At 38.3% G+C, this 27,749-nt stretch overlaps 1 protein-coding gene across 5 annotated transcripts in view; it reads right to left on the minus strand.

The window, feature by feature from the left end:
• hells (helicase, lymphoid specific) overlaps nt 1–27,749 on the minus strand; it is a 41,311-nt gene that overhangs the window by 4,944 nt on the left and 8,618 nt on the right. Inside the window, exons 2-19 of one of the 5 annotated variants that reach the window (XM_088635427.1) lie at nt 25,413–25,551; nt 24,894–25,046; nt 19,892–20,003; nt 19,193–19,325; nt 15,706–15,803; nt 9,306–9,415; nt 7,711–7,833; nt 6,881–6,940; nt 6,575–6,614; nt 6,341–6,402; nt 6,213–6,254; nt 5,558–5,788; nt 4,873–5,055; nt 4,286–4,429; nt 3,427–3,623; nt 2,648–2,744; nt 2,363–2,524; nt 1,957–2,102 (exon numbers count right to left, since the gene is read on the minus strand). In XM_088635427.1, coding sequence (XP_088491553.1) covers nt 1,957–2,102; nt 2,363–2,524; nt 2,648–2,744; nt 3,427–3,623; nt 4,286–4,429; nt 4,873–5,055; nt 5,558–5,788; nt 6,213–6,254; nt 6,341–6,402; nt 6,575–6,614; nt 6,881–6,940; nt 7,711–7,833; nt 9,306–9,398 — 1,580 coding nt within the window. In that variant the 5' untranslated portion in view covers nt 9,399–9,415; nt 15,706–15,803; nt 19,193–19,325; ... (1 more) ...; nt 24,894–25,046; nt 25,413–25,551. Of the gene's footprint in view, nt 1–1,956; nt 2,103–2,362; nt 2,525–2,647; nt 2,745–3,426; nt 3,624–4,285; nt 4,430–4,872; nt 5,056–5,557; nt 5,789–6,212; nt 6,255–6,340; nt 6,403–6,574; nt 6,615–6,880; nt 6,941–7,710; nt 7,834–9,305; nt 9,416–15,705; nt 15,804–16,570; nt 16,871–19,192; nt 19,326–19,891; nt 20,004–24,885; nt 25,047–25,412; nt 25,552–27,749 lie in introns of those variants that run through there. The other 4 variants (XM_088635426.1, XM_088635428.1, XM_088635425.1 and 1 more) reach the window with 4 other exon arrangements.

A 27,749-nucleotide genomic window follows, 5' to 3' on the forward strand; every position in this document is an offset into this window, starting at 1 on the left:
ATGCAAATTCCACATCTTACCAATGGACTGCCCTCCAAAAGTTGTCTGGCAAGTCAGTGGCTTGGAACTCAGAATGCAGCTTCATATATGGTTGTTACGTTCCTATACTAGCCCACATTTAACACCTAATGTAGCCGAAATTAAAGCAGTAGGTGCAATTAAAATGTAAGAATCTTAAAATGTGTAGGAACCTTGCAATAAGGAGCATGTAAACCATTTTTGGCTAAAATGACAACACATATGTACTACAAATGAAAATACATGTATATAAAATACAGTTTCGCTTAGGTGAAATGTTTATTCAATAGAGCTTTATACACATTTCCCAGATTCCTACAGATACCTATGCCTTTTCAGATAATAAACTTGAGCCTAAACGTGAAGGAAAGAAATCTATGTACTTTATTTTACAGCATTTTTTCTTATCACATAGATATCTTTAAAATGCATCTCAAATTAACATGCAGACAATGTTAACATAACAGACAATGATGAGAGGGCCTACAGGGAGGAGGTCAATCTCCTTACAACATGGTGTGATGACAACAACCTCAACACCAGCAAAACCAAGGAGCTGATCATTGATTTCAGGAAACTGCAAACCGGACATGCCCCTATCCACATCAACGGGACTGAAGTGGAAAGGGTCAGTAACTTTAAATTCCTTGGTGTCCATATCACCGAGGACCTCACAGATCTCTCAACACCACCTGTCTGTTCAAGAAAGCGCAACAGCGCCTGTACTTCCTAAGACGGTTGAAGAAAGCCAAGATATGTCCCCAGATCCTCACTACCCTTTACAGATGCACTACAGAAAGCACACTGACAGGCTGCATCACAGTGTGGTATGGCAACTGCAGTGCTGCTGACCACAAAGCCCTACAGCGGGTGGTGAAAACTGCCCAGTCCATCACTGGGGTTACCCTCCCATCTATCCAGGACATTTACGACAGACAGTGCTTGAGGAAAGCTCTAAGCATAATCAAAGACCCCACACACCCCAGCTACAGACTTTATGATCTGCTACCATCTGGAAAACGGTACCGGAGCATTCGGGCCCGGACTACCAGACTCAGAGACAGTTTTTACCCCTGCACTATCAAACTGTTAAATTCCCAGCCTCTCTCACTCTCACCTCACCTCTCACCTATGATCTGAACCTCACAGTGCCTTCTTTCTTTCTTACCAAAAACCCAAACACACATTGAAAATCTACCTCTACCATACATGTCATAAGCTCACTCCCCATAATTTCTAGCCCTTTATTTTATTCTGTTGATGCATATTTTTGCACATAACCTGTTACCTTTTTGTTGTTTTGCACATTGTCTGTTGTTGTTTGTTGCACATTGCATGTTGTTGTTTTTTTTTGCACATCGTCTTTTGTTGTTTTTTGCACACTGCCTGTTGTCTCTGTCTTTCTTTTGCTACACAATTGTATTGTTGTTGTTGTGTTTTTTTTTCTCTTTGTACTACTTATGTCCGAGAGCTAGCTAAATAGCATTTCGTTATACCATATACCATGTATATGAGTGTAATGACAATAAACTTGAACTTGAACATGCGTTTTAATTAAATAATGAATTGGAACTAAAAAAACACATGATTGCAAGAACAGGGTAAAAGACAATTTTGAAATGATCAACTTGGTGGCTGTTATATAAAGATGACCCTATCAGATGTACCAAAAGTTGATGTTTCTATTCATCGAAATGTAGTGCCTTTATATACAGCACAAGATAAAAACATGATTTTCACAGCTGCAGGTTCAGTGCAGCAGACACAAAGCTGCAGGCCCAAAATACCACCCCATAGGGTGCAGCACTTTAAGAGCAGATGAAATGTGCACCCTTCTATCTGTAAAGTGTTTTAGTGATCTTCAGGCTGCAAAGCACTCTACAAGTCATACAATTTCCATTACACTTCTTTAAGAAGAGAAAAAGTTTTAAAAATTACCTCTGTTCCTCCTCCTCCTTCTTCAATCTGAATATAAGCTTCTCCAGGTCATCAATCGATTTGTCGTTAAATTCCCTGTAGTCCACAGCACGCGTGCTCTTGCGCCTTGGCCTGCCGGATGGAGTGAGCTGCACGGGGGGGGCCTCCTGTCAAGACAGAGTCAAGGGTACAAGCTTCAGGTGCAGCAGGATGAAAGTTCTCATTCCGGCTATGGCAGGTGTCCTAGCACTCCAACTGGAGGCCGTCAACCTGATCATTTCTCATTTAGAAACAAGAGCCTCTGTACACAACACCCAGCATTCTGTCTGGTGTGAACAGTCTGAAGCACCACAGTTGCATTTGGAACCATATAAGGCAGAGGTCGGGAGAGGCCCAGACTGCTGGGTGAAAAGGCCTGTGTCCATACCTGCTGCTGTCCCAGAATCTTTGCTATGGTCTTGTTAACAATGGCGGTGTAGAATGACTCCTGCTTGGAAGTCAGGGGAGCGTAGACCACCACTTCTCTCTTCGGAGGCACTTCCAGAGCAACATCTGTCTTCAACCTCCTCAGCAAAAAGGGTGTCAAGATCTGAAAAGGAAGATGAACAGCCATCAAACTAAACTACAACTCCAAGTCAAGCCAAAATAGAAGACATGCATTTCATCACCGCATTGACATATGAAGCAGATATTTCCAATTAAAAAACATTACCTGATGAAGCATATGTAAAACATTCTGCTCTTGTTCTTTGGCAACAATATTCTCCACATCAGAAGTAAAGCTTGTTATATCAAACCAGGACTCAAAACTGTAAAAAATCCAAAATCAATCAAATTTAAGTCACAATAGGATGGGCAGGCTTGCTGTGTTATGCAATTATAACTTAAGCCCATTTTCACCAGAGCTTGAAGGAGACTCAAGAACATGCAATGCACAATTTGTTTCAACACAGAAAGGACAAGTTTGAAACGACAACAGTCATTTATTATTTACTTCTAAATGCTAGTGGGGATGCACAATTTCTAAGGCTTGACCTTGAAACAAACAAAAGGGTATTTTATGAATGCCTTTGCAAGAATTACTAACAGGCATTCATAAAATACCTATTTGAAGGTTCTACTGTTATAAACAGCTCACTTATGTTTTTAGTAGATGGTAAATTGATGCCAACTTGGTATAATGAATTTAATTAACATGTATGGAATACAGTCTGCAAAATCCCTTGGTTCTGAAGAACGAATGAAAGATGTTTCAAGTTAAATGAATAATTGATGTTTCTGAATGAAGAGATACACTGTGGTTTTGTATAATGATTAAAGTAGGTTTTGCAAACTTTAAATGGGCACGTAGATCACATCACTGTTACTATCCTGTGATTTCCCCAGAATACTGCATTACAGTAAGAATTATACCTTACAATAACATAACTTGCTTGTCTAAGATAACCCTGTTGCTTTTATGCGAGAGGATAAGGTAAGACCCTTCCCTACCTTTTCAGGTCATCAAAGACATCGGGCAGTAGGAAGTTGAGCAGAGACCAGAGCTCTGCCAGGTTGTTCTGCAGCGGGGTCCCAGTCAGAAGCAGCTTGTTCTCAGAGTGAAACATTTTCAGCTCTTGAACCAGACGGCAGTTCATATTCTTGATTCTGTGCCCTTCGTCAACTATAAGGTACTTCCAGTAGCAGTGCTACAATCAGAAAAGATATAGAAAAACTTATTTTTTTTAATCTAAAAGTCTACAATTATTTTTTGTGAGATGTCCACCCAAAGCAGAATAATCATAAGCCTGAGCACCACTTTAGAGAGAGCATGAATCATGCCCCCATGCCAGAGTCAATCACCCTTTAAAATACATTCCTGACAGATGAGAGTTCATGACACTCAAATGCTTTCAAATGTAAAACTTGTTTCATACACTTCTTCCAGAAAAAGATAATGTCATATTCCTGTATCCAGCTTAGTCTAATCTGTAATTCTAAAGAGATGTCCCCATCAAAGATCAATAAATGGGGTGATAAGTAATCTCTGCAGGAGAAAGCAAAAGTAGGCCAAATGTTTTTTGGAACAAGTAAAGGTTTATTCCATGCTGAACAGCGAAGAAAAGAAAATTCTTTGATTCTCTTATCAGCCTGGAATAAACCTTTACTTGTTCCTTTGCAGCCTACGCATGCCGACGCAGCTACCCACCTGAACAAATGTTTTTTGCACAAGTAACCCACGACTGCACCACCACCATCTATGCCATGCCTGAGCAGGACCTGATGACTAAGCCTTTACCTCACACGCACACACAAAATAACAAGAAAGTATTAGAAATCGCTTTCAAACAGAGCACAGCAGTTACCATACCTGTAGGAACCTCCGGTCTCTCATAGCAATTTCATAAGATGTAATAACAACAGGGTGCATCTGGAGTGAGCCATGGTGCCGGTGAATCTTCTTAATGAGCTCACGTCTTGCTTTCTGCTCCCCATGGTAAAGCAAAACTGTGATCTGAAATAACACACATCCAGGTTCTCCGCTTAAAGTTATGTCTAGTTCCAAGTAACACCAGAATTTTCACTCACTGCTTGATGTTCACAAAAACACAGAAAAACAAAAACCAATAAAAAGCTATACCCAGAAAATGGAGAGCACAATTATTCCAATACAAAAGACTGTGAAAGATTTTTTTTAGTTTACTGGAGTGAAGCTTCATTTTACTAACTTAAGCAGATCAGAACTGAAAATCAGAAGGTTTGCATAATCTTAGTTTATTGTGGTAGGTGCAAGAGAAAGCTATCTCCTGTCTCCAGGTGAACTGCACCTTAAGAATACCTTTGTTATCTGGAGGCACTTTTTCTAGGATCTCTGAGCATACCACTCACGTCCTAACAGCCATCTGACTGCACCCTGCCATTGCGAGTGGTCCTAGTGCAGTGAAGACAACTGCCTACCTCAGGGGTGAAGCGCTTGAACTCTGCGACCCAGTTGGGCAAGGTGGAAAGAGGCCCCACCACCAAGTAAGGGCCAGGGACCCCCCTCTCCACCATCAAGGCGACGGTCGCGATGCACTGCACCGTCTTTCCCAGCCCCATCTCGTCAGCCAGGATGCCATTAATCCCATTCTCCCACAGCATCTGCGCACACAAAACCCACAAGGCTCTTACACGGAAGAGTGATTTACAGTAGTGCTGGGGCAGACAGGTTTAATTAATCAAACAAGAGAAGAGCACATACCGCTAATGCCTTTCCATTACTGAGCCAGTATCATTACACAAGAAGCTCTTCACATCACAAGGTGTTAAAAGGAGATTACATTTCAGATCCTACCAATAAAATACCTCACAAATAACAGATAAAGTGTTAACAGTATGAGAAACTTAATCTCTTAGAAAGACGTCATTTCCATTCATTAAACGCAGTTTATAGGAAGCAGTTTGTGCTTGAAACAGTGCCATTTTCTTTAAACTCCCCTAAAGCTTTAAAGCATTCAATTAATCTTTAACATGAATCAAGAAAAACTGTAAAGGCACTTAAAGCAGTGGAAATTTTGACCTAAACAGCACTTCCTCATTAATGTTGAGACTAACCCGCTGTCAGCTTGGACGAGCGGAGAGAGAAAGGGCTCAGGCCACTCACCCGGAGCCACTCCATGCCCTCCACTTGGTACCACCTCATGATGCCACCAGTGAAGATCTTTGGCTGCTGGTAGGGCACAGGCTGCCCATTGACGTTCCTCACTGGGTCAAGCATGTGCTGGGCGTTGTGGCGCACGGTCTGGGACAGGCGGCCCTTGATATCTGAATTTGAATCGCTGATCTTCTCAATATCCTCGGCCTCCAGCTTCTTCCTCAGAGAGATCTCCTCCTCCTGTTAACATGACATTGCCAGGCAACTTAAGAAGCCAAAGAGACCAGCAGCTTGCCCTTCTTTCATTAATCTGACTCGTTTTCTTAAACTGGATAGATTTTACTAATGAATAAAGGCTGAAGTTGTTCTTTACTTGCTTACAGTCAGCAACATTCCAAGAAGAAATTACACAGAATTCAGTTAGACCCTTATTAATGTAAATGATATGTTATAAAGGCAAAAGAAGAAACTTTTATACATCTGATTATTTCTGAAGGGGACTCATGCATTATTATGCTGGTCATTTTATTACAAAAGGCTGACTTCCCCATTCACCACGGCTTCCTGCAGCTAAACATCTCCGTGTCGAGTCCACAGTTAAAGAAAACTGAACAATAATCATTTAAAAAGAAGCAGAGAGAATAGTTCTGGTCATGACAATTACCTCCATTTCCATCCTGGGTTTTTTGGCCTTTGACAAAATATCCTTTAAAAGAGAAATAAAAGTTATCAAAAACCCTTAACACAGCTAATAAAAATAATCTGGACTTTTGGAATTAAAGCAATTATCACCTCCTTTGTCATGATGTCTGAAATTTTATAGTCTTCCTCTCGGCCTCGTTTCTTTCTCTCAACTGAAAAAGAGTGGTTTCAAACAGACTGATAAAAAATGTAATATTTTGGCATACGAACGCTGACAATGAATTTCTAAAATATTCCTGAAAAATAAACAAAATGTGAACAAGGTTTTGATCTTTACAACATTTGTTTTGTAAAATAAACCGGTTAAAATGTACATGCTCATACCTGTCTCAGATCCCTTATCCCCTTTCTTCACCTCCTTTCCCTGTTGAAAAAGACAAGACTTCAGCAACAACCATCACTCACTACAGTACAGTTTTTTGCCATTTTAAATTTTTTATCTGAAGTAACAAATGTGGATGACTTTTTCTGCTAAGTGCTTTGAGAGAGAGAAAACTCTTTCCACAGACATGAAGACCATCACAATTTGCATATACCTTATTGACCCATTCATCACTCGTCTTCCACTGGTGAGTTTTTTTAGCCTGTTCCCTTAACACAGAGTGCTATCTGACACCTAGGAGTACTCACCTTTTGTTTGTTTTGAACAGCTGCCGCTTTCTTCTCCAGCTTTTCTTTTCGTCTTTTTTCCTAGAGTTAATATCAAAAAGAATTCCGTCACTAAGAATTCTGGTGAAGAAGTGTGTTCCGGCAGGATCACCTGTCAGCTATTCCATCCACGCCTGTGTCAGGTGGTGCAGAAACTGTAAGGACAGCTCCGCCATGGCTCAGGGCCCCAGTATATTCTTGTATATTCGACCTTTGCCTTGTTCTTGACCTCCTCTCCCGGCCATCAGCGTGGTGCTTCCCTACTGTGCTTTGAGCCTGGCTAGTTTCTGACCACGAACCCCAGGCTGTGTGTGCCTGCGCCGTGCTCTGCCTCTTTCCCCCAGCCCTCTGCATCGCCACGCCGCTGCCTGTGTGCAAGCCCTTTCCCCGGTTCTCTCAGCTGGCTCTCCCGGAGCAGGAAACGGAAACAAACCGCTGTCCGTGCCATCGCAGCACTGGGATCTGACAGTCACGTTAATTACAGATTCTGGCTTCAGCCACCTGGACAGACCCAGTTCCTTCACGACTACGCGGCACGTCAAAATGTTCAGCCGCGCTCAGTTTAATCAAGAGTCGAGAGCCACCTGTCCACGAGTAATACGCCAGAGTGTGTCTCCTTGATCCAACTGTATTTCAAGCTTTGGCAATAAAGAAACTTTTGCATTAAACTTTAAGGCTACAAAAAATAGGTGGGAACAGCACAAAATAACTGACCTACTCATGTACTTGAAGTCGATCACAGGACAGCCTGACGGGGCACATATGGGTTCATACAGCCACTCTCTTCCAGTTAGTGTTAAGTGTCCACCTACCTCTTGCTGCTGTTGCTCCATTTTTGTGAGGAGGAATTTGGAGTAGATGTTACTCTTCTCCAGTAAGTGCTGCAGCCGCTTGTAGCGCATCTCTTTTGATTCTCTCTCCCAAGACTCCCGGGCCTGTAAAAGCAATAAAAGATTTCATTCAAATGAAAATTCAGAACTTGCAAGACAACATTTTCAAAAACAAAAAAAGATCCATTTTGACAAACCTACCTATAAGGGCAGCCAGTGCTTCAGGAGTTTTCTTTTCAATGAAAGACACTGGTCATAAAAGTAAACATGCTTTGCCTCTGCTATCAGAAGCTGTACCGGGAGAACATGAACGAGGCGGAAATATATGCTGAACTGCAACAGGCCCACCATAGTCCGTTAATATAATTATTTCATATAGTGAAGAAAAGATGCTAAAAAATGTTTTTACTCACTAAACATCAGAGAAACACCAGTTCTTTACTACGATGCTATACATACACTTTTCTAATGCGCACTAATGCATACAAAGACAAAAGTACAATGGACAAATTTCTTGAACCCATTTTAATGGAACCTAGGGCACAAGGGCAATGCATCTTTACACAGTACAGTATGTTATACACAAGCATACAAAAAGCACCAGTTGCAGAATTGATCTTCATAAAATACCCATAAAAGCATAAATTCATAAATCTCCACAGATTCGAAAATAACAAAACACAACCCACCCAGTTATTGAAGTAATCAACCTCTCTTTCTTTAAAAACCCTGCTCTGGTCCATCACTACGTCTGGCCTAATATTTCATCAAAGTGCAACCGGAATAAACTTGCAGATGACAACTTATTCTACAGCAGCTTCCTTTAAGTGCAGAGTACTGTGCCAGTAAGAACCAAAAGAGCAGACAGCTGCCCATCCCACAGCATGGGACGCTGTTCAAACATACTGTACATAACCTGGCATGTTAAGGACTGCCTGGAACAAATTCCTCTGCAGCACTATAAAAGGCTACAACTGCTCTCACATTTCTTACATTTCATAGTAGGCTGAAAGTAGCTGTTTTATTTCATGATTACCTTCAATTGAATTAAAATAACTAATTTTGAAAAAAAAACAAAGAAAATGTCTCTTAATTGTATGCTGCCATTACACCACAGATTAAGAGGTGATAAGGTAGAACGCTCAATGGCATGCTCTCAGTTTGTGCATGCACATTATTTTTTTAATACACTGTTAACATTTAACTTCTGCCCCCAATAAATCTCTACGTACCAGCCTGCAAGCAAAAAATAATTCTGAAACCACAAAATGATACCACAGTCTACAGCTTGGAAGTACAATCACCTACAGATGAACCCACGCATTTGTCCACGTCACCATTTTCACAAGCTGCATGTTTTTGAACAAACAACTTACTTTAATCAAGTATGAATCAAGAAAGCACTGTAATTGTGAGGCACTTAAAAGGCAGTAGCTCACGAAGCACTTTTTTTTAAGTCTTGGCTGGCAAAAAGCTTACAGTCCTTTGGAAAGAAACTTATGTCTACTCTAACACTGCATGTAGCAGCATTGTTCCTCTAACATGAAGCAGTGTGAAACACTGAAACAGAGAATTACCTTTGCCAGCATCTCCTGCTCCTTCTTCTCCCCTTCCTTCATCAGCTGCTTCTCCTCCTCCAGCATCTCCTGCGTTATGACCAGCTCCGCCATCTCCTCAGTTGGGCTCCCTGAAATGGAGGGAACTAATACTTAAACAGATAACACACGAAACTGAATTTAATCTCTACAGTACTTTTCTCCCCCGTTAGGTTTTAGTTCAAAAGACATAAGATTTAAGCTTCTACAGAATAAACACTGAGACATGAACCACAGGGCTTACATGCAAACTACATGACACCTTCAGAGTCTGGAACAAGTTACCCAGCTATGATGTTTAAGCCGACTCCCTGGTTTCTTTCAAGAAACAAGAGGACATGAACTAAAACCCACCAAACAGGAGAAATGGGATGAATGACCTCTTCGCGTTTGTAACCTTTCTTAGGTTTTTATTAAACAGTGCCTGTGATACATTATTAGGTATTAAGGACTCATGAGGTCAAAGGCATTTTCACAGGCCTTTTACAGATGCAGCCATTCAAAATGCGCGGTAAAAACCCGCGGTACGGTAACCTACCCACAAGCCACCGCGGGGCACCGGAGCATACCGCAGGGCAAGTGATTGGCTGGCCAAAATGACCGACAGGGGCACTCGTGGTGCATTGGTTGGTAGTGCAAAGATTGAATCATTTAATGTCTTTACTGTGCACATTTTAATCCGCTTAGTTTTGAATATTTATATGGATTTTACCACTAAAGGGAAATTTTAGTAGCTGAGCATAAAAAGAAGAGGAGCATAACGCATCTGAAGGTCATAAACGATATTAATTTAAAACATTACTGTATGTATGTAAACTGTACTGTGTATGGCTGGTCTTGGTAGTTTAAAGAAAAAATACACACCAGTCTTCCATTTCTCCCTAAACATTTTAAGCATGAAAGTTTTATGAAACGGTACCCAAATATGCGATTGCTGTATAGAATGAATTTTAATTAAAAAAAAATATTTAACACGAACATTAAGCTGTTTACATCTTCCGCCTGAGAACAGTCACCCGTTGCTACCCAACGCAGAATGGTGATTGGCTGACACCATCTGACACCCCTCTGATTGGAGAAAAAAGACGTGCTGGCGTGCTATACCAGGAAGAGGATTCTTTCCATTCAAAACGTGTATTTTAAAAGTTTAAGAAGTAAAAACCTTACAGCGTACACAGATTTCTAAACTGATCAGGATCGTTATCTTTGTCTTATGCATAATAATGTTCACCGCTCTGTCCAGCAAATTAATAATAAACTTTATTTTATATAGCGTTTTAAACGAATAAGTAATTAGATTGCTCATAAACCTAATCACTTGCTTTTTCTTTTTATTTAGGCTCAGATTACAACTATAGATCGAATTATTAATAACCATAATAACAACCAACCAACAAAAACAACCATATAAACATAATGGTGGTGCTGGACCTTCCAGTTTTATTTATTTATTTTTTAATCGCGTAACATAAACATATTACCGTATGCAAACTGTACTGTATACAATATGTACATGTATATTTAATGTCTTAACTGTGCCCGTTTAAGTATTGAATATTCATATCTAATTTTACCACTGAAGGGAAATCTTAACATAAACATACAGTATATGGCTGGTCTCGGTACTTTAAAGAAAAAAATACACACCGGTATTCCATTTCTCCCTAAACATTGTAAGCTTCGAAGTCTTTAACTAACGTGATACCGGAGTCAACAAGCATACTTTTAGAATTTGATTAAAAGGGAATATAATATGGAATCGCGTATCTCAAGAAATTAATAACGATATAATTATATTCATGTTGCAAAAGAACTGCAACGGACATAAAAACTCCCTTGCATGGTTTCATTACGACCAGAATCGGTCTTGAGATATTTTTAACTTGATTTACAGTATTTGAGAGGTATGTCTTAACACCGATACTACAGTGCTTAAGTACTGCTCACGTATATGTTTCTAGGTTTATATTATGCATTTCATACGGTCAAATTACTTTTGAGCAATAAGAAGCGAGAAACGGTATGCGTTTTACTTTCGTTTTGTGCTGGGACCCGTGGATTGATTAGAGATATCAAGTACATACAAGTCATTTTTTAAATGTTGTAGTTCGTCTTGAAAAAATGTTACGAGTACATCATCTATCAACAATTACACAGGTTCTGTTTCCATATTGCGGATTTTGGTTACGTAATATTATTTTCTAGATTTCACGTTGTGAATATGATGGGATGTCTGATGGGATGTTTCTAAAAATCCATCCTCTGTAAAACGTCTTCTCCAGTTGTCCTGCATATGTATTCGCTAATGAAGCTGTGTGTTCTGAGCCTAGATCTCTACATTTCTGTATGAACCAGCTTAGAGGGCTAAAGACAGCTTGTGTTTAAATTGAGTGTAAGGCAATTTATGCTTCTAAAGTCATGGTCAGCATTTATCTTTGTACTGTGTTGTAAACTTGTTCTGTGCCAAGTCACATTATTTTATAGCGTTTTTAAAGCGTTATCAAATACGGTGTTACTGTAGTTTACTGAGTCCCATGTCACATGGTCTGTGATTGAAACCTGTAAAACCGGTTTAATTCGTCACAGCCAGCACTCTTCAGGTGTGAGAGTCTTCTGCTCAGAATGAAACGCTAAAATGTTTGTGTATATTCTAATGGTAGTGGGGGCGGGGTGTGTGGGAATAAGTTTGGTTGAAACATTTTCTCTGAAAGCATTTTCTTCTTGTAACCGATCTTGTTACAGCATGTTACAGTTTACTATTATTAACCATATTAATTTTAAGTGCTTAATGTAAAATCTTGTAAAAATATATTTTCATTGTTCAAATATACATTAAGTCTGACTATCATATAATAAGTTAAATACAAAACTAAAGAAAAAATAGGGTTAAATATAATTCAAAATATTTTGCTAACAATGTTAACTGTTTATGAATAATAAAATGTATTAACTAAGGAGTAGGATGGCACAGTTGTTAGTATGTTTTTTGTTTTTTTTAACCCAATCTCCGGGAAACCATTAGTACGATGGTGAATCGGAGATTCTCAACCCTTGCTGCGTACGACTGGAAAAGAATTCGTGATCGGATCAACGAAATGCTTCGTAGGAGGAGGCAGTCTTTTCCTCTTGTCTAACAGTCTGTCCACAAACAAAACATTCCTGTTAGACAAGAGGAATTGAAAAAAAAACAATGTTGTCAATGAAAACCGGTGTGTGTGTCTCTCCCTGCTGGATGTCCCTCTCACAAACTGCTGAATGAATAAAATAATTTTATTGAAAACGAGTTTGCGATTGTCTGGTCTTTAAATTCTGTAGATACGCGATTCCATATTATATTCCCTTTTAATCAAATTCTAAAAGTATGCTTGTTGACTCCGGTATCGCGTTAGTTAAAGACTTCGATGCTTAAAATGTTTAGGGAGAAATGGAATACTGGTGTGTATGTTTTCTTTAAAGTACCGAGACCAGCCATATACTGTATGTTTAAGTTCCAAAATTAATATCGTTTATGGGCTTCACACGCGTTGCAGTATGCTCAGGCACTAAGTAAAAGGAGATGCTTCGTATTGCTTGACTAATTTTAAAAACTAAGTTATAAATATAAAAATTGCAGGCGCTGCTCTGGTGCGTCGGCTCCTACACAGTGCCTGTCTGCCGTAAGCGTTACAATATACATACAGTACCCAACACTGCTTGTACCCATCTGTCATGTAAATAAAACACCTTGAATTGAATTGAATTGAGGGGAGAAGGGGGGGATACTAAAGCCAATACTGGCTCAATGGGCTTTGACGTGCTAATGCGTTAACGGTCCGGGTGTGGCAGGCTTCCAATGTCAACTCGACTCGATTAGAAGACAATGAACGTATTTTAGCCCTAAATGAATTAATAGCAAACATGGTTTACATAAAATACATTTTTCCAAGAAAGTTTATAATAATACGATCTATAGTTGAAATCTGAGCCTACTTTAAAAATAAAGGAAAAGCATTTTCAAAGAGCAATCACGCTGTGTTTATGAAGAAAAAGTGATTAGGTTTATGAGCAATCTAATTACCTATTCGCTTAAAATGCTATATAAAATAAAGTTTATTTAGAGATGAATGATCAGTGTCGCAGTTTAAATAATGTGAGTCAGGAAACTAACACAGCGCCACCGGATTTAATAACGCAATAAAAACGCTATAAAATAATGTGACACAGTACAGCACAGTACAACAATACTGACCATGACTTTAGAAGCATAAATTACCTTACACTCAATTTAAACACAAGCTGTCTTTCTGTATGAACCTCTAAGCTGGTTCATACAGAAAATGTAGAAATGCATTAGCCTGATCATGATTAAAAAACACATAATTAAACACGCGTTTGCGATTTAAATCAGAACACGATTTAAATCAATATAAATGTTTATATTGTAACGCATACTGTCCCGCCTCCATTTCTCTATAACAATTTACTGTTGCACACACACACACAATAGAAGCAGGAACCACTGTCAGAAGGGAAGATATATTCAAAATATCGCAAATATCGATCATGTTGCGATATTTTGAAATATAAAAGTCAATTGATTGTCCATAATATCGCTTACCTATTTTTTCGAAGAAATGTTTGTTAAAATAAAAGTCCAGCACCAGCTGGATTCGAACACACAACCTACCAGTTGGAAGTCTCGCACCTAGACCAGTAGGCTACAAGACAGCTCGCATGTTCAGGTAGGCGAAACAGCCTTACACAGTCCTGCCGCAGTACACGGATATAATCATACCGTTATTAAATTCTTTAGATACGCGATTCCATATTATATTCCCTTTTAATCAAATTCTAAAAGTATGCTTGTTGACTCCGGTATCACGTTAGTTAAAGACTTCGAAGCTTACAATGTTTAGGGAGAAATGGAATACCGGTGTGTATTTTTCCTTGTGATATTTTAAGCTCTAGTTGAATGATAGGTGTCGCATTTTAAATCATTTTCGTAGCTAGAAATTATGAAACGCCCTGTTAAAAGCAAGGAAGTTTTTATGCCCCGTTGAAGTAAAACAAAATGCCTGACAAAGTATGGCTTGGACAGATTCCAAGTGCTTGTACAAATGTGCTAAAGAAATTATACTTTGAGTATACAGCTTGTCCAAAGTCATCCATTATTAATACTATTAGTAATATCTTCAGTAAAGGCTTTGATGCATAAATATTTCTGATAAAGGTAGGTTGTGTACTTCTGTCCAACTGAGCAATCTTGCTTTCATAATATATACCAACATTTTAATGACTGATGATTAACATGCTGTAATACACAGTTCAAAATTAAAGGCTCAAATGCTGTACATGAGAGGTTAAGCTCCCCCTGGCGGTTTTACAAGGCGACGCCGGATAGTTAGTCACGTGACACACGTGAAATGCGTGATACCGCGTGATACTGTGACACGCCCACCGGGGTATGCCGCGAAATACCTCACCCATTTTGAATGGCTGCATCTGTACCTCTCGAATCCTATAACCCACGGGATCAGTAGATGTCATGTCCAATATTTGATCAGGCCTTGGCAGATTTGGGATCCCTTTAGTTTCTCATTTTCGCTTGCACAGCTATAGGCAGAGACAGCATTGTCTTAGGTGTAACAGCTCCTGGGAAGAGCAGTACTTGATCTTTCATGTTGTGGACAGACATCACATCTCCACTGCAGACCCGCAGCTCGGCCACAACAATACAGGTATCCAAAAAGCAATCCACAACAGAATGGCAGGACATCCCCACTGCATCACAGGCTGGCCAATCACCTGCCACAAACTCTAAGGGTGAGAACACTGGGCTGTCCTCCACTAATTCCTGATGTTTCAGGGAAACCGTTCAATTCAATTTATTTTCATATAGCGCCTTTCACAACAGGGTTGCCCCAAGGCACTCTATACAGGATTTCTTATATTATTGCAGGCTATCAGTCCATGTCGACTGGAATACTTGCAAACCAGTAGACCTCCATTTGAAATCTAGTTTGCAGCACTCCTGTTTAAGGGATCGTGTGTGATCATTAAACCATGGAGAGTGTCTAGTGGTTTTGACTACCTTAGTCTTTAACAGGGCTATTTCATCAAGGGCCTAGCTGACCACTGTATTACAGATGTGTGTGTGATTTCATCAACATTAGTACTGGAGATGAAGTCAGTGACAGAGACAGAGCTTCAAGCTATACCCCTTCTTGTGCCAGTTCACGCTGAAAGAGCAATGACACAAGGGCCCTGTAAAGGTTTTAATTCTGCAAGTAAGGTGGATGTTGCACATTGGTGGTGGGGAGGGGAGTCCCCATTACCAGTAAAGTGTTTCTAGTGGAGTGTCCAGAAAAACCCCGATATAAGTGTAAGAAATTATTATCCTCACCTCGACCCGAGTCGGTCTGCTCCACCGCAGTACCTTCTGGTTGTTCTGACTCGTTGGGTTTGGGGCACTGAGGAGACGCACTTCTTACGTCTTCAGAGCTGCCAAGAAACAAAGACAGAAGCAAATTACATTTCGCCAGCCAGTAACTGTGACTCTCTGTTTGGAGATTCATGAATTTAGTAAACGCCTCTTTTTTATCAGACAAAATGTCTGGTAAGTGGGAGCACTATTTTGGTAAAGTGCCGATCGCTTGAAAAGCGGGGCGCAGCTCAGAACAGGTTAGTGATAAAGGCAAAGTTCTATTCCATTTTTCTAACACATTCATTCTGGACTGGCTAACCTGTATTCATTCATTTCATTCAATGAAATACGTCTATCCCCTTCAGTTGACTGTTTTCACCCCTTTTAAAATGAATACATTTACTCAATACGTTCTAGTCTTCGAAACCTGCTTTTTTAATGCCTTTAATTCCTTAAGACACAAATTTAGAATTCAGAGTCTGTCTAGATAACTTTGAAACGTTATAATCATATTGTAATTAATCGATTTGGGAGGAAAATTTAAAGAATTAAATGATCTGATCTGAAAATGATGATAGTTAACGTGCATGCTGTGAGGCGTTACATAACAATAAAACAAAATACCGGAAATGCCTATGTACAGCAATCTGCAGACCGAACAAAACGATGAGACTGATATTTTAAAACATATATTTCATTTTTTTTAATATTTTAACTGATAAATGACGCTTCGGTAACGTCACTGTATAGTTCCTCCAGATATCCTAGGTTTAGCTCAACTTTCATTTACAAAGATGTTAAAGTTCGGATAGGAAATATGTAGCTGCAACCGAAATCGTCGTACCTGCTCATTTTTACCCGGTTTGGTTTTCCTGTGGACGGTGATGTCGAAAAGATTTTACGAACTGCAGGGTCAAGTCACGCCAACACGTGTAAATAAAAGTTATACAATTCACACGTTCGACTTCGTCAAAAATCCACGCATAAACCTCAACAATACAGCCAACCGCTCGCAGGAATTAAGTTTGCACCGAACAATTAAAAACTAAAACAAAACTAAATGTACTATATGAATACAACTCTTTAGGGACCTCCTTGCAGGTCTGCTTCTTTTCCCTTTACAGAAGGTATTTTTCATGCCAACTGCTTTGGCGCCACTGCGGAACATCCCAACACAATTTTTAGGGGCGTTATACTTCAAGAGGATTAAATATCTCAAGTTTCTCGCGATGTACTTCATTTACAGGGATTATTTTGTAATTATATACAAAATAAAAGTATATATCAAAGTGTTGTTAACTAATTCAAGCCCCCGAACATGTTTTTTGCGAAGACAAAGAAATCGTTTCCCCTCCAGTAACTAAAATAAATAAGATAGTCTATTAAGATTTCCCGCGAAGGCAAAGTTCTTTGATCTCTAGTTTGGTAGGCGTGGACTATGGTTATGAAAGGTAGTGATAATACCATTGGGGATGAGAAACTAAGATATAACACATCCTGGTAGAATACCTGCCCTCTACCATTGACACAAAAAGCAGGGACAGATCCCGACCAAGCGCGGTGGCCATGCCGGCCAGCGAGACGGGGTGACCCAGCTGTCCTGGGGGAAGAGGCAGTGCGTTCGCTGACACCAGTTTCCTGCACTTGCAATATCAGCAGTGAAAGGGACGCCTCTACAATCCAATTGTATTACTCGAATCCAGAATTCACTGCCATGTCTGACACAGAAACTTTATTATTTAGGGTAGCGTGGACTGACAAAAAAGCCCTCTGAACTTTGTAACGTTGTAAATAAGCGATGTTACACATAAGGGTAGGAGGAAAATTAAGTGAATCACGTCAAGGTGACGCTGTAGCTCAAGACGTCAACACTTTTGTGTTCCCAGGCTGATGAGCCTAGTACAAGTACTTAGATACTTGAATTTTATACGGAACTAATAACCATTTTACGATTTAAAATTATTTTAAATCAATAATAATGATAATTGCTTACACTTACATAGCGCTTTTCAGGTAATGGGGACTCCCCTCCATCACCTTTGCCTTTTTTAAGTTTCTTTGTCATATATAACATATATAGCGCCTCTCTTGATATGCTCATGCACTGCTCTTCGCTTTGGTCACTGAATTAATGAGTAATCTATAATTTATAGTTTACATCACATTATCGCTTTACATCTTTACATCACTTGTATTAACAGTGTTGTCTCCGATGAGTAGCATCCTATGAGTTCAATCAAGTACTGGTAGGAAACTGGAAACGGGGGTTGGGGGAACACCGATCAATATATCAATATTTATAGCCTTTAGTAGTCTAATTCATGACAACTGATTACAATTATAAATTTTAGTAAAGAACCAACTTTAAGATACTAATTTGCATCCTTGCTTAAAAGGAGTATTCCCGGCCTAACAAAAAAGCCGTTTTTACATGAGCCTCATGTAAAATCAAGTGTCACCATGCAGTCAGGTCACCCAGCAGGGAGACACTTGGTAAGACACTGTAAGACACTCCTGGTGTCACCTGACACCTGAAGACAGGTCATCGACAATAAGTTGTGTTTCTCCATTCTAGTTTTCAGCATGGAATTAACTCTATTCTCTAGTGTTTTTGACTGACTGCCCAAAATCTGACACCAATATCAATGGAAGCTGTACCACTTCAGTACCGTCTTTAAATTTCTGGCCTGTTGACACATGTGTTTAAGATGACAGGTACTGTATGTGGTTTGGATCCTCTGACTTCAGTCTAGTAGCAAACTGTTGATTTAGTTTGAACTGAAAGGAGAGAAGCATACAGTATAAACAAACATACATTTATTTTTTTCAGATTTTGTTTAGATTTTCTGATTGTTTTCTTAGCTGCACATTTAAAACAATTCTTTTGAAAGAAAATATTGCCCTGTCACCCCTTTAACAGATAAAATATTAAATTCCTACAGTCAAACCTGTATAGAAGGATTATACAGCTGGGTAATAGGAAGGTTCCCAGGTCATCGGGATACATTTTGAAGATGAAATGTCTCTATTTCAAATAATATAATTTTTCACAGACTGTAAAAGGTAGCTATGCGTATTTATTTCATTAGAAATAAACTTAGAGAAATAGTTATTTTTAACAAACAGCATAATGAGATCATTCACTTTGTATATCACGAGCTGATTGACTCACCATATTCACATAACATAAGAGAGCATTGTGTTTAAAGTTTAGTTGTACTGTATGAATTTATTTCTAACCAGCTCACAAAGGAAAGACTCACAGGTTCTGGACAGGTTCTTCTCATTCCTCCAAATTAGTCATTTTTTTATTTTTTTATAAACTCCATGACTTCTCATCTTTACTGGTACATTTTTTACAATTATTTTCAGAAAGATGCAGTATTTGTGTCTGATACCATTGTTTTTAGAAATATTATGGACATAAACTTTTAAGGCAAGATAACCTTTGGAGTGAACTACTTACTGTACATTATGTGTGTTTTTCTGTTAGTGGCTGAAGGTCTGAAATCAACCACAAAGGTGCTGTCCTTCATTTCCAACAATAATGGTAACATTCAATTACTTTGCAGCCTTCTACAACTTTGGCAACTAAAAACCTGAAATGAAAAATGAGTCACAATTCCGATATTTTTCTGTTTCACATTTTTCAAATAGACAGTATATATTTTAATGCATACACAATGCTCTGTAGCTTAATATGAAGCTTCTACAGTACATTTAATTTATAGTAATGTAACTAAATAAAAGAATCAAATGATTCTACATTTGTAGTACATCGGGTACTTAATTCTCAGTTTAAGAGTAATCCCAATTCTATATTTATTATTTCTGATTAGCAAATAGTGTTCTGAGTTCACGTATCAATTCGATTTTGTAATACAGTCAAAAATAGGTCAAGATTAGGTGACGTGGCACTGAGTGCCATATGACAGTCTCCATGATTGATAGTTTAATGAATTTTAACTTCCTCCTTCACACAAAACATTGATTCTAAGGTGGCAACGACAAGAAATCACTATTTTTTTTAATGTGCTTTATTGATTATTTTTGTTCTAGCATGATTTACATCAAGGCTGAAACACAAAAAGATAATCTACTCAGCACCTGTGCCCAATTAGCTCTTTAAAATTACTTAGTTTTAATTTTGAGTGACAGCAGTTACCTTCAAAGAAGAGCACACCTGCTTTCCTCTTCCCAGAAGAACTGTTTTCATCAAAATGAATCACGAGCATGGCACGTTTTCTGTTCATTAGACAGTTTTTTAAATTCAATATCTGAAAAAAAGAATATTAATGCTCATGCCTTTGTCATTCCCAGGATATAGAAAAAGAAAAGGCTTGAAAAGATTTTGAAATTCCATTTTTATTCACCAGATGGCATATGCGAGCTGCAGAAATACACAATAGTCCACAACAATAGGAATGGCCACCATTAGTTTTGATAAATGCCATAAATTTAACGTGGCTGGAAAAAAGCTAATATAGTACTATCCATGCTTTCACTTTAGACCCTTAAAATACTGTATTTTCGGGATCGGCGAGGACGAAAACAGTGACCCAGACACTCGTTGAGTGAAAAACAGCGCTTTATTGATTATCGGCACAGCCAAAACAGAACCCCCGCGCCCGCAGAGAGAAAGAGAGACAGAGTGAGAACGAGAGAAAGAAAGAGCAACACACTGGGGTCTGTTCGGGCAGATACACGGATAGGATGTCAACTGGGTACAAGTATAACAGGGGTGCGAAACCAGGGAACTATTTACAAGAATCCGGGCGATCTCAACAAACTGTTCGCCCGTTTTGCAGTGGGTCAGCTGCACTGGACAGCGGCTTTCCTCGTCCCCGCCCTGACCACTAGTCAGACTACTTCCGCCCTGGCCCTCGACGCATACCCCAACCAGGGCGCTCTTCGGCCGCAGCGCCGGGCGAATGCACTACATTACACACAAATCCCTACTCTTATATTCAAGATATCCCTTTATAAAACTGTTTAGTTTATAAAAATCATCTGAGGGATTTTCCAGGCTGATTTGCTTTCTCAATGTTTTACCCCTACGTTTAAAAACATGTTTCTGATTTTGAATGACTCAGGGACTTTATGCACCTTACTAGTTGTTCAATTATTGTTTTCGTTTTGGAATCTGGTATCTGGCTGGCCAGAATGGGAGTGTAGTTTGGACTGTGACTAGCTATTGTGTGAGGCCAGTTCACAGTTTGACTTTGTGTATTTGCCTGAAAAAGCTCATCTTATTCCCAGCAGCAGTTATTTTTTAATTCAAACTACTCCTGGGGGATGAATAACATAGGAGTGCACCATTTTAAGAAATGTTATATTAACCACTTTAGATTGAAACTCTAAAAGTACAAGTCTACTTTGTTTTCTCCTGAAAAAATGTTCTGATGTATGTTGTTCGAATATGCACTAGGTTTATGTTTAAAGGTTGGTGCTGTAGTGAACATTAGGGTTAAGGTGGGAGGTAAAGTATGCCCTGGGTTAAGAGAGCTAGGCTTAACCCATTATGCCCTCTGTGTCAGGAAGTGCAGTTAGTTTTAACTTAATTACTTACCCATAGGGCCCCATCTTTATTTATGGTTCATTATGGCATTAGAACACTGGTGGGGCTTGTCATGAAAAACAGGAACACACACCAGCCCTGTTTCTAAAAGATTATACATTATTTCTGAGTATTTCTCTCCTCTTTACCCCATTTCAGTGGTACTGTAGGTTCATATGGGGAATGTCAAATACAGAGAAGAGATAAAGACATTACAGTTTAGATTAAATGTAGTAAAACTACAGTTTATAAAAGGAATAAAATACAGCTGATATTACATTTCTAAAGTATTATAGATAGAAGAAAATACAGTACTTTCAATCTAAACTTGGGCTATGGATCTGGTTAGCATTATGGGTTTTCTATTTTCTGCTAACATTCAATAAATCTACAATAGACATTGGATATCATCACGTTTGTGTTTTTTTAAACATACTGAAATGCATTTAAAAATGCAACAAATGAGCTCTGGGAACAATAGCATTTGTTCCATTTTTAATAGCTTTCAGTATACAGTACATTAATAATACATTCCATTTCTCAAATGTTTCTAGGTGGAATTTGCAACCCATAAGCTAAAATCAGTATGTAACTGATCAGTTACATACAGGCAACCCCACAGAACGCAGAAATTAAATGTCCTTCAATTGCTTGGGACAGGATATTATCAGCTTCCCAGCAGCAACATAAATAAATTCTTCTCCAGCAGGGACAGCACACTGTGTTCTGTAAGGAACCTAGGGGGTTTTGTCCCTTGGAAAGTTTCCTTCATAGAGATGGCCAAGAAGGAGGTGTTTATCTAAGCACGGTTTGCCTTTACATAGTTGTAACCATCACAGGAAAAAGAAACCCACAGCTGAGTTACTTATCTAAACATATTTTTGCAATGAATAGTGACTTTTTTTTTAATCAGGACGTCTGCAACTGGAATGTAAATGCTGGATGACGCTTGTCTACCTTGATATTTATAAATAATAAACTTTCATTTGTACACTACAAGATGTCCTCAATTACTCTGCATTGGACCGATTACTCCAATGACTGACCGGAATGTTAAGGGCATGTACAGTAAGATAAATAAGAAAGAACACAATTGCAACTCACACCTGGCTACCCACTGAAGCTAAGCAGGTGTGAGCTTGGCCAGTACCTGGATGGGAGACCTCCTGGGAAAAACTAAGGCTGCTGCTGGAAGTTAGTGGGGCCAGTAGGGGTTCTCACCCTGTGGTCTGTGTGGGTCTAAATGCCCTGGTATAGTGGTGGAGACACTGTAGTGTCCACCATCTTTTGGATGAGACGTTTAACCAAGGTCCTGACTCTCAGTGGTCATTAAAGATCCTTGAGCATTTCTCGAGAAGAGTAGGGAGTTAATTTTGTCCGGGCCAAATTCCCCCCTCGGTCTTTACCGTGGCCTCCAAAAATTGTCCCCATGTATGATCGGCTTGCACTGGCCCTGCGACAGACTGGCGCCCCGTACAGGGTGTATCCTGCCTTGCGCTCGTTGCTTGCTGGCTAGGCTCCAGCTTCCCGTGACACCATATGGTATAAAGTGGATTGGTAAATGACATGACATGACAATTTTAAAACATGTCTGAGCACCATGTACAAAAGAATGTCCAGTTTCAGAAAAGCGGATTGCAAGATTCCTTCAGGATTATGTTTGTTTACCCTTGAGCCAGGGTATTTAAGGATTTAAATGACTTAATTGAGGAAATACTAGAAAAGCATAACGTACTATTGTGACCTATTTAGTGTTATCTGTCAAACTTTTAGGGAAGTAATTCATAGTCTACAATAATAGTACTCCACTAAAATAAGTACCACCTAATTTTGCTTTTGAAGACATTCTTAGGCACCCTGCATAATACCCTACATAATAGAATGCTAAGAATCTCATAGTAGTAGGAATCATACACATTTCCTGTGCTATATTTTCATCTATGTTTTAAAACCCTTGACCCAGTCTAGCTCTCATCAAAACCCTGAAGCCATGTTGACTTAGTTTCTATGTTGAGACAACAGTATGTGGAAGGTTTCTAACCAGATAGTAATTTAGACAATGTGCCATAATGGGACAGTCCCCTCAGCGTTCTTACTGTTCTACTGAGTGTCTTGAACATGTTGAGGGAGAACCTCAAGTTTTTACAATGATTTGATGAATGTGTTTTCTGGATGACAGCTCACAGAGCAGAACATTTTTTCTCAATCACTCAAAGAAACCAAATGTTTGTTGCATTTTGAGATGTGGACTGAAAAAATGCGTCACCTACCATTATGTGATGTTTTTTTTTTAAAGCATTTGTATATTTAAGCACTTTTAGCTAGGTACAGTGTCAACTATTTACCTCTCCTACAGCAATCCAAGTGATTCATTTTGCAGACATAATGCGCTGTAGGCTAATCATAAGAACTGAAACATTCTTCTGCTCTCCAGAGAGACAGTTAAGAGCATGGCCCAAACAACAAAATAATTAAGAGGCCCATAACTGTGTTCAAAGCCTGTGGGTCATAACTGAAACTCCCTAGCACTTCTATGTTGCAATTTTAAATATAGAAACTTAAACTATAGGTCTAATAAAAATACAAATCTAACTGTATTTAAAAATGTAAACCCTTGAGCAACAAAAAGTGTATAAAATGTTAGGCGATCTCATTTCCAGTTCTTATACAATGAGTATGTGAAGTTGAGAAAAGTTCTGATAATATAATTTTACATGAAAAAGCTGGATTTTAGTGACACATACTGTATATAACTATGCAGCAAAGAAATATACATGGAAGAACAATTCACATTAGAAATCCTATATTCTAAAAAACAACTTGTGAAATATGACTTGCATACCAAGTTTCTCAATAATTTTACAGATTTCTAAACTTAATTCTTATAACAAATATGTGTCCCAGTAAAATCTTCTGATGCAAACAGAATATTCAGATATTGATATTCAGTGATATTCAGGCAGTGATTTCCTTCTTCTTTTTGCTTTTCAGAGCATACATTTTTCTAAGAATGTATTTTGTCTTATCTTAACACATAATAAATGTACATATATTTCAACAACTCCTAATTTATCTATGGAAATACTTTTGGTTCACTCCCATATGGGCACCAATATGCTGTTTAAAAGCAGTTTTCAGAGTGGATTTTTCACTTAAAGCCCAAATCAAGATGTGTCCTTCAGCCTGGGGGTCACAGATCTGAGTCAACTCTAGGCTTTTTGCTAAAACTGACAGGTCCAATAGTGTAGAGTTAGTAGGGGTGTTTTTGACTGACTGCCAAAACTCTGACACCAATGGAAGCTATACCACCTCAGTACCGTCTTTTTTTCTGGCCTGTCTACACATGTTTTTATGATGACAGGTATTGTACAGTATGTGGTTTGGATCCTCTGACGTTAGTCTAGTAGCAAACTGTTGATTTACTGTAGTTTGAACTGAAAGGAGAGAAGTACTGTATACAGTATAAACAAGCACACATTTATTTTGCTCAGTTTTTGTTTAGATTTTCTGATTGTTTTCTTAGCTGCACATTTAAAACAATTCTTTTGAAAGAAAATATTGCCCTGTCACCACTTTAACAGCTAAAAATCTTAAATTCTTACAGTCAAACCTGTAAAGAAGGATTATACAGCTGGGTAAGAGGAAGGTTCCCAGGTCATCAGGATATGTTTTGAAGATGAAATACCTGTATCTGTCTTTGAAACAATGTAATATTTCACAGACGGTGGAAGGTGGCTATGTGTAGATGTTTCCTTAGAAAAAACTGAGAGAAATAGTTATTTTTAGCAAACAGCATAACAGCATCATTCACTTTGTATATCACAAGCTGGTTGACTCAGTTGCATGACCCTGGCATATTCACATAACTCAAGATAGCATTGAATATAAAGTTTAGGAATTTATTTCTAACCATCTCACAAAGGAAAGATTCACAGGTTTTGGACTGTTGTCACTACTCCAAATTAGTCATTTTTTTCTTTAAAAAAAATGATTTCTCATCTTCACTGGTATATGTTTTAAACTAATTTCCAGAGTATGAAAAGATGCAGTTTTTTCATCTGTTACCCAGGTTTTTTTAATAAGTATGGACTTAAAATTGTAAGGCAAGATAACCAATAGAACTACTTACTGTACATTGTGTGTTTTTCTGTTAGTGGTTGAAGGTGTGAAAACAGTCACAATAGTGCTGTCCACCATGTCCAACAATAATGGCAACATTCAATTACTTTGCTTCCTTCTCGAGCTCTGGGCAAATGTTTTCTAGAAACCTGAAATGATAAAGTAGTCAAAATTCAGATATTTTTCTGTTTCACAAACATCCTTTAAACATACTGTATTTTTTATACATGCCCACTCCACTGTAGTTTAATTTGGAGCTCCTACAGTACATTTATTTTATAGAAACATAAGTAACTAAATAAAATAATTAAATGTTTATAAATTTATAGTACATCACGTACTTAATTAGTAAGTAAACTAAATAAACTTAAGAGGAATTTAAGAGGAATCAAAATGCTATATTTATGATTTCTGTTTAGCACACAATGTTCTGAGCTCACTAATCAATGAGATTGTGTCTTTGCTTTTGTAATATAGTCCAGACTAGGAGACAGAGGTGGCTTGGCACTGAGTGTCATATGACAGTCTCCATGATTGTTATTTCAGAGACGCCAGCAGGGACAAGAAGTCACAACCCAAGGTAATCCTGAAATTCTCCGCTCTTGATAACAACAGATCAATTTACAAACAGCTTGCAGAAAGAGACTTCAATCTTATCAAGTTCCCAGGCAAGTGTCTTGTTTGTGTCACATTTCATATCTCTCAGTATTGTATCAAGGCCTTCACATTTTGTCAATTTAACACTAAATTTAGTCACTGCTCTGATAGTTTTCAATGCTATTGATCTTTAAAAAATACTAAAGGTCACTCTCACGCACCATTAAAGCAGAGGAAGTTATATTTAATGTTCTGCTTATGAACGTGGTTTAATATTATGTAGATACTGCATGGAATATAGTCATTTTATCTCAAAATTAGTAGGCAACAAAACCTTCTCATTAGTAAATAAATATTAGACACAGTACTATTTGTCAGATCCTTTCAGCCACTGGTTTAAGCACAACCATAAAAGATAGGAATGGGTCTTTTATATATGTTTATATGTTAATTATTTTATTTATTTTTATTTTGGTGCATTTGAAAATGTTACTTTTGATTTATTCTTTTTTATTGAACAACCTTCCATGGTGAACATTACCTCAAAACACTTGGAAAACAATATAGCAGTGCATTCTATGATACATAATCAAAGAAAGTAAAAGATTCTTTGAGACCAGTAATAAAGTCTAAAATCCAAATACATAAATATTTTTAGTTAGCTGACTGTATTATGTACAGTATGTTTGAGAAGAACCTGGAGCCACCAAGTGACATCTTCGATAAAACTTTAAACATTGTGTTTTAAAAAGGCCACTAACGATATGATTTGAATTGGTTAAAAACAAGTTTTGAATTGATTTAATACATTTATGATATTTAAAGGATTTTTTTACTTATTATTTAATCAAACCAACATGTCAAACTGTGGTCTTTGGTGTGGATAGCCTGTGGATTTTGCCTATATTTGAGGTCAGTTTCTGAATGATAACCCCTTGCTTGAGCAACACTATTCTTGCAACAGGCTTGAGATTTGAAGGGAAAGCTTTGGTGAGCTTAAAACTGCATAATAACAAACATACAAACATACAAAATGTTGTGAAAAGAATGCAAAAAAGCACTGTTTAAAAATGACCAAAACAGCATTAAACATAAAAAGGAATAGTGATTATAAACAGGGAAGTACAGTACTTATGATTTTGCTAAAGTGGTACACATGGATTTGATGGTTCAATAAACCATCTGATCGGCTTGATTTGCTTACATTATGGGTGTTTTCTTGTGGGCTGACGTATTTTAACCTGTGTACATTGTGCAAAACCAAAGAAAGGGAAGGCACAGCACACAAAGACCCCAGGAACACAAGAGTGCACTATTTTTGTTAATATGTTTATCACTGCTGGTATTGCACAACCTTAGAGGCCTGTTCCTAGCTAAAGCTAGAATTGGTGTAGATCAGCTACAAACAGAAAACTAAGTGACCTTCCTACATAGGAAGTCAAGTGTGTTTTCTGTGTGTCATATACTCTACCTGTTACAAAGATTGAGAACGCATCTAGTCCACATGTTTAGACAGTGTCGTGAATGTGAGAGTGGTTCTTATGTTCTCAACACAAATGTTGCATTTTGTTAAGCAAAACACAGTCCCTTTTAATATATTTTTAATGCAATGCTCTTGGAGTTTCGAAGCTTCAGTCAAGTTAGGAAGTTTTATTTGACCCCAAGCTGGACAGATTCACATCTAAAAATCAGTCTTTATTGGGCTATAAGGTATCTTATCATAAAATGATGCTAGAGATGTGATAACAAT

Source organism: Lepisosteus platostomus, chromosome 6 (assembly GCF_059453375.1).
Source record: "Lepisosteus platostomus isolate fLepPlt1 chromosome 6, fLepPlt1.hap1, whole genome shotgun sequence".
Taxonomy (NCBI): Eukaryota; Metazoa; Chordata; class Actinopteri; order Semionotiformes; family Lepisosteidae; genus Lepisosteus; species Lepisosteus platostomus.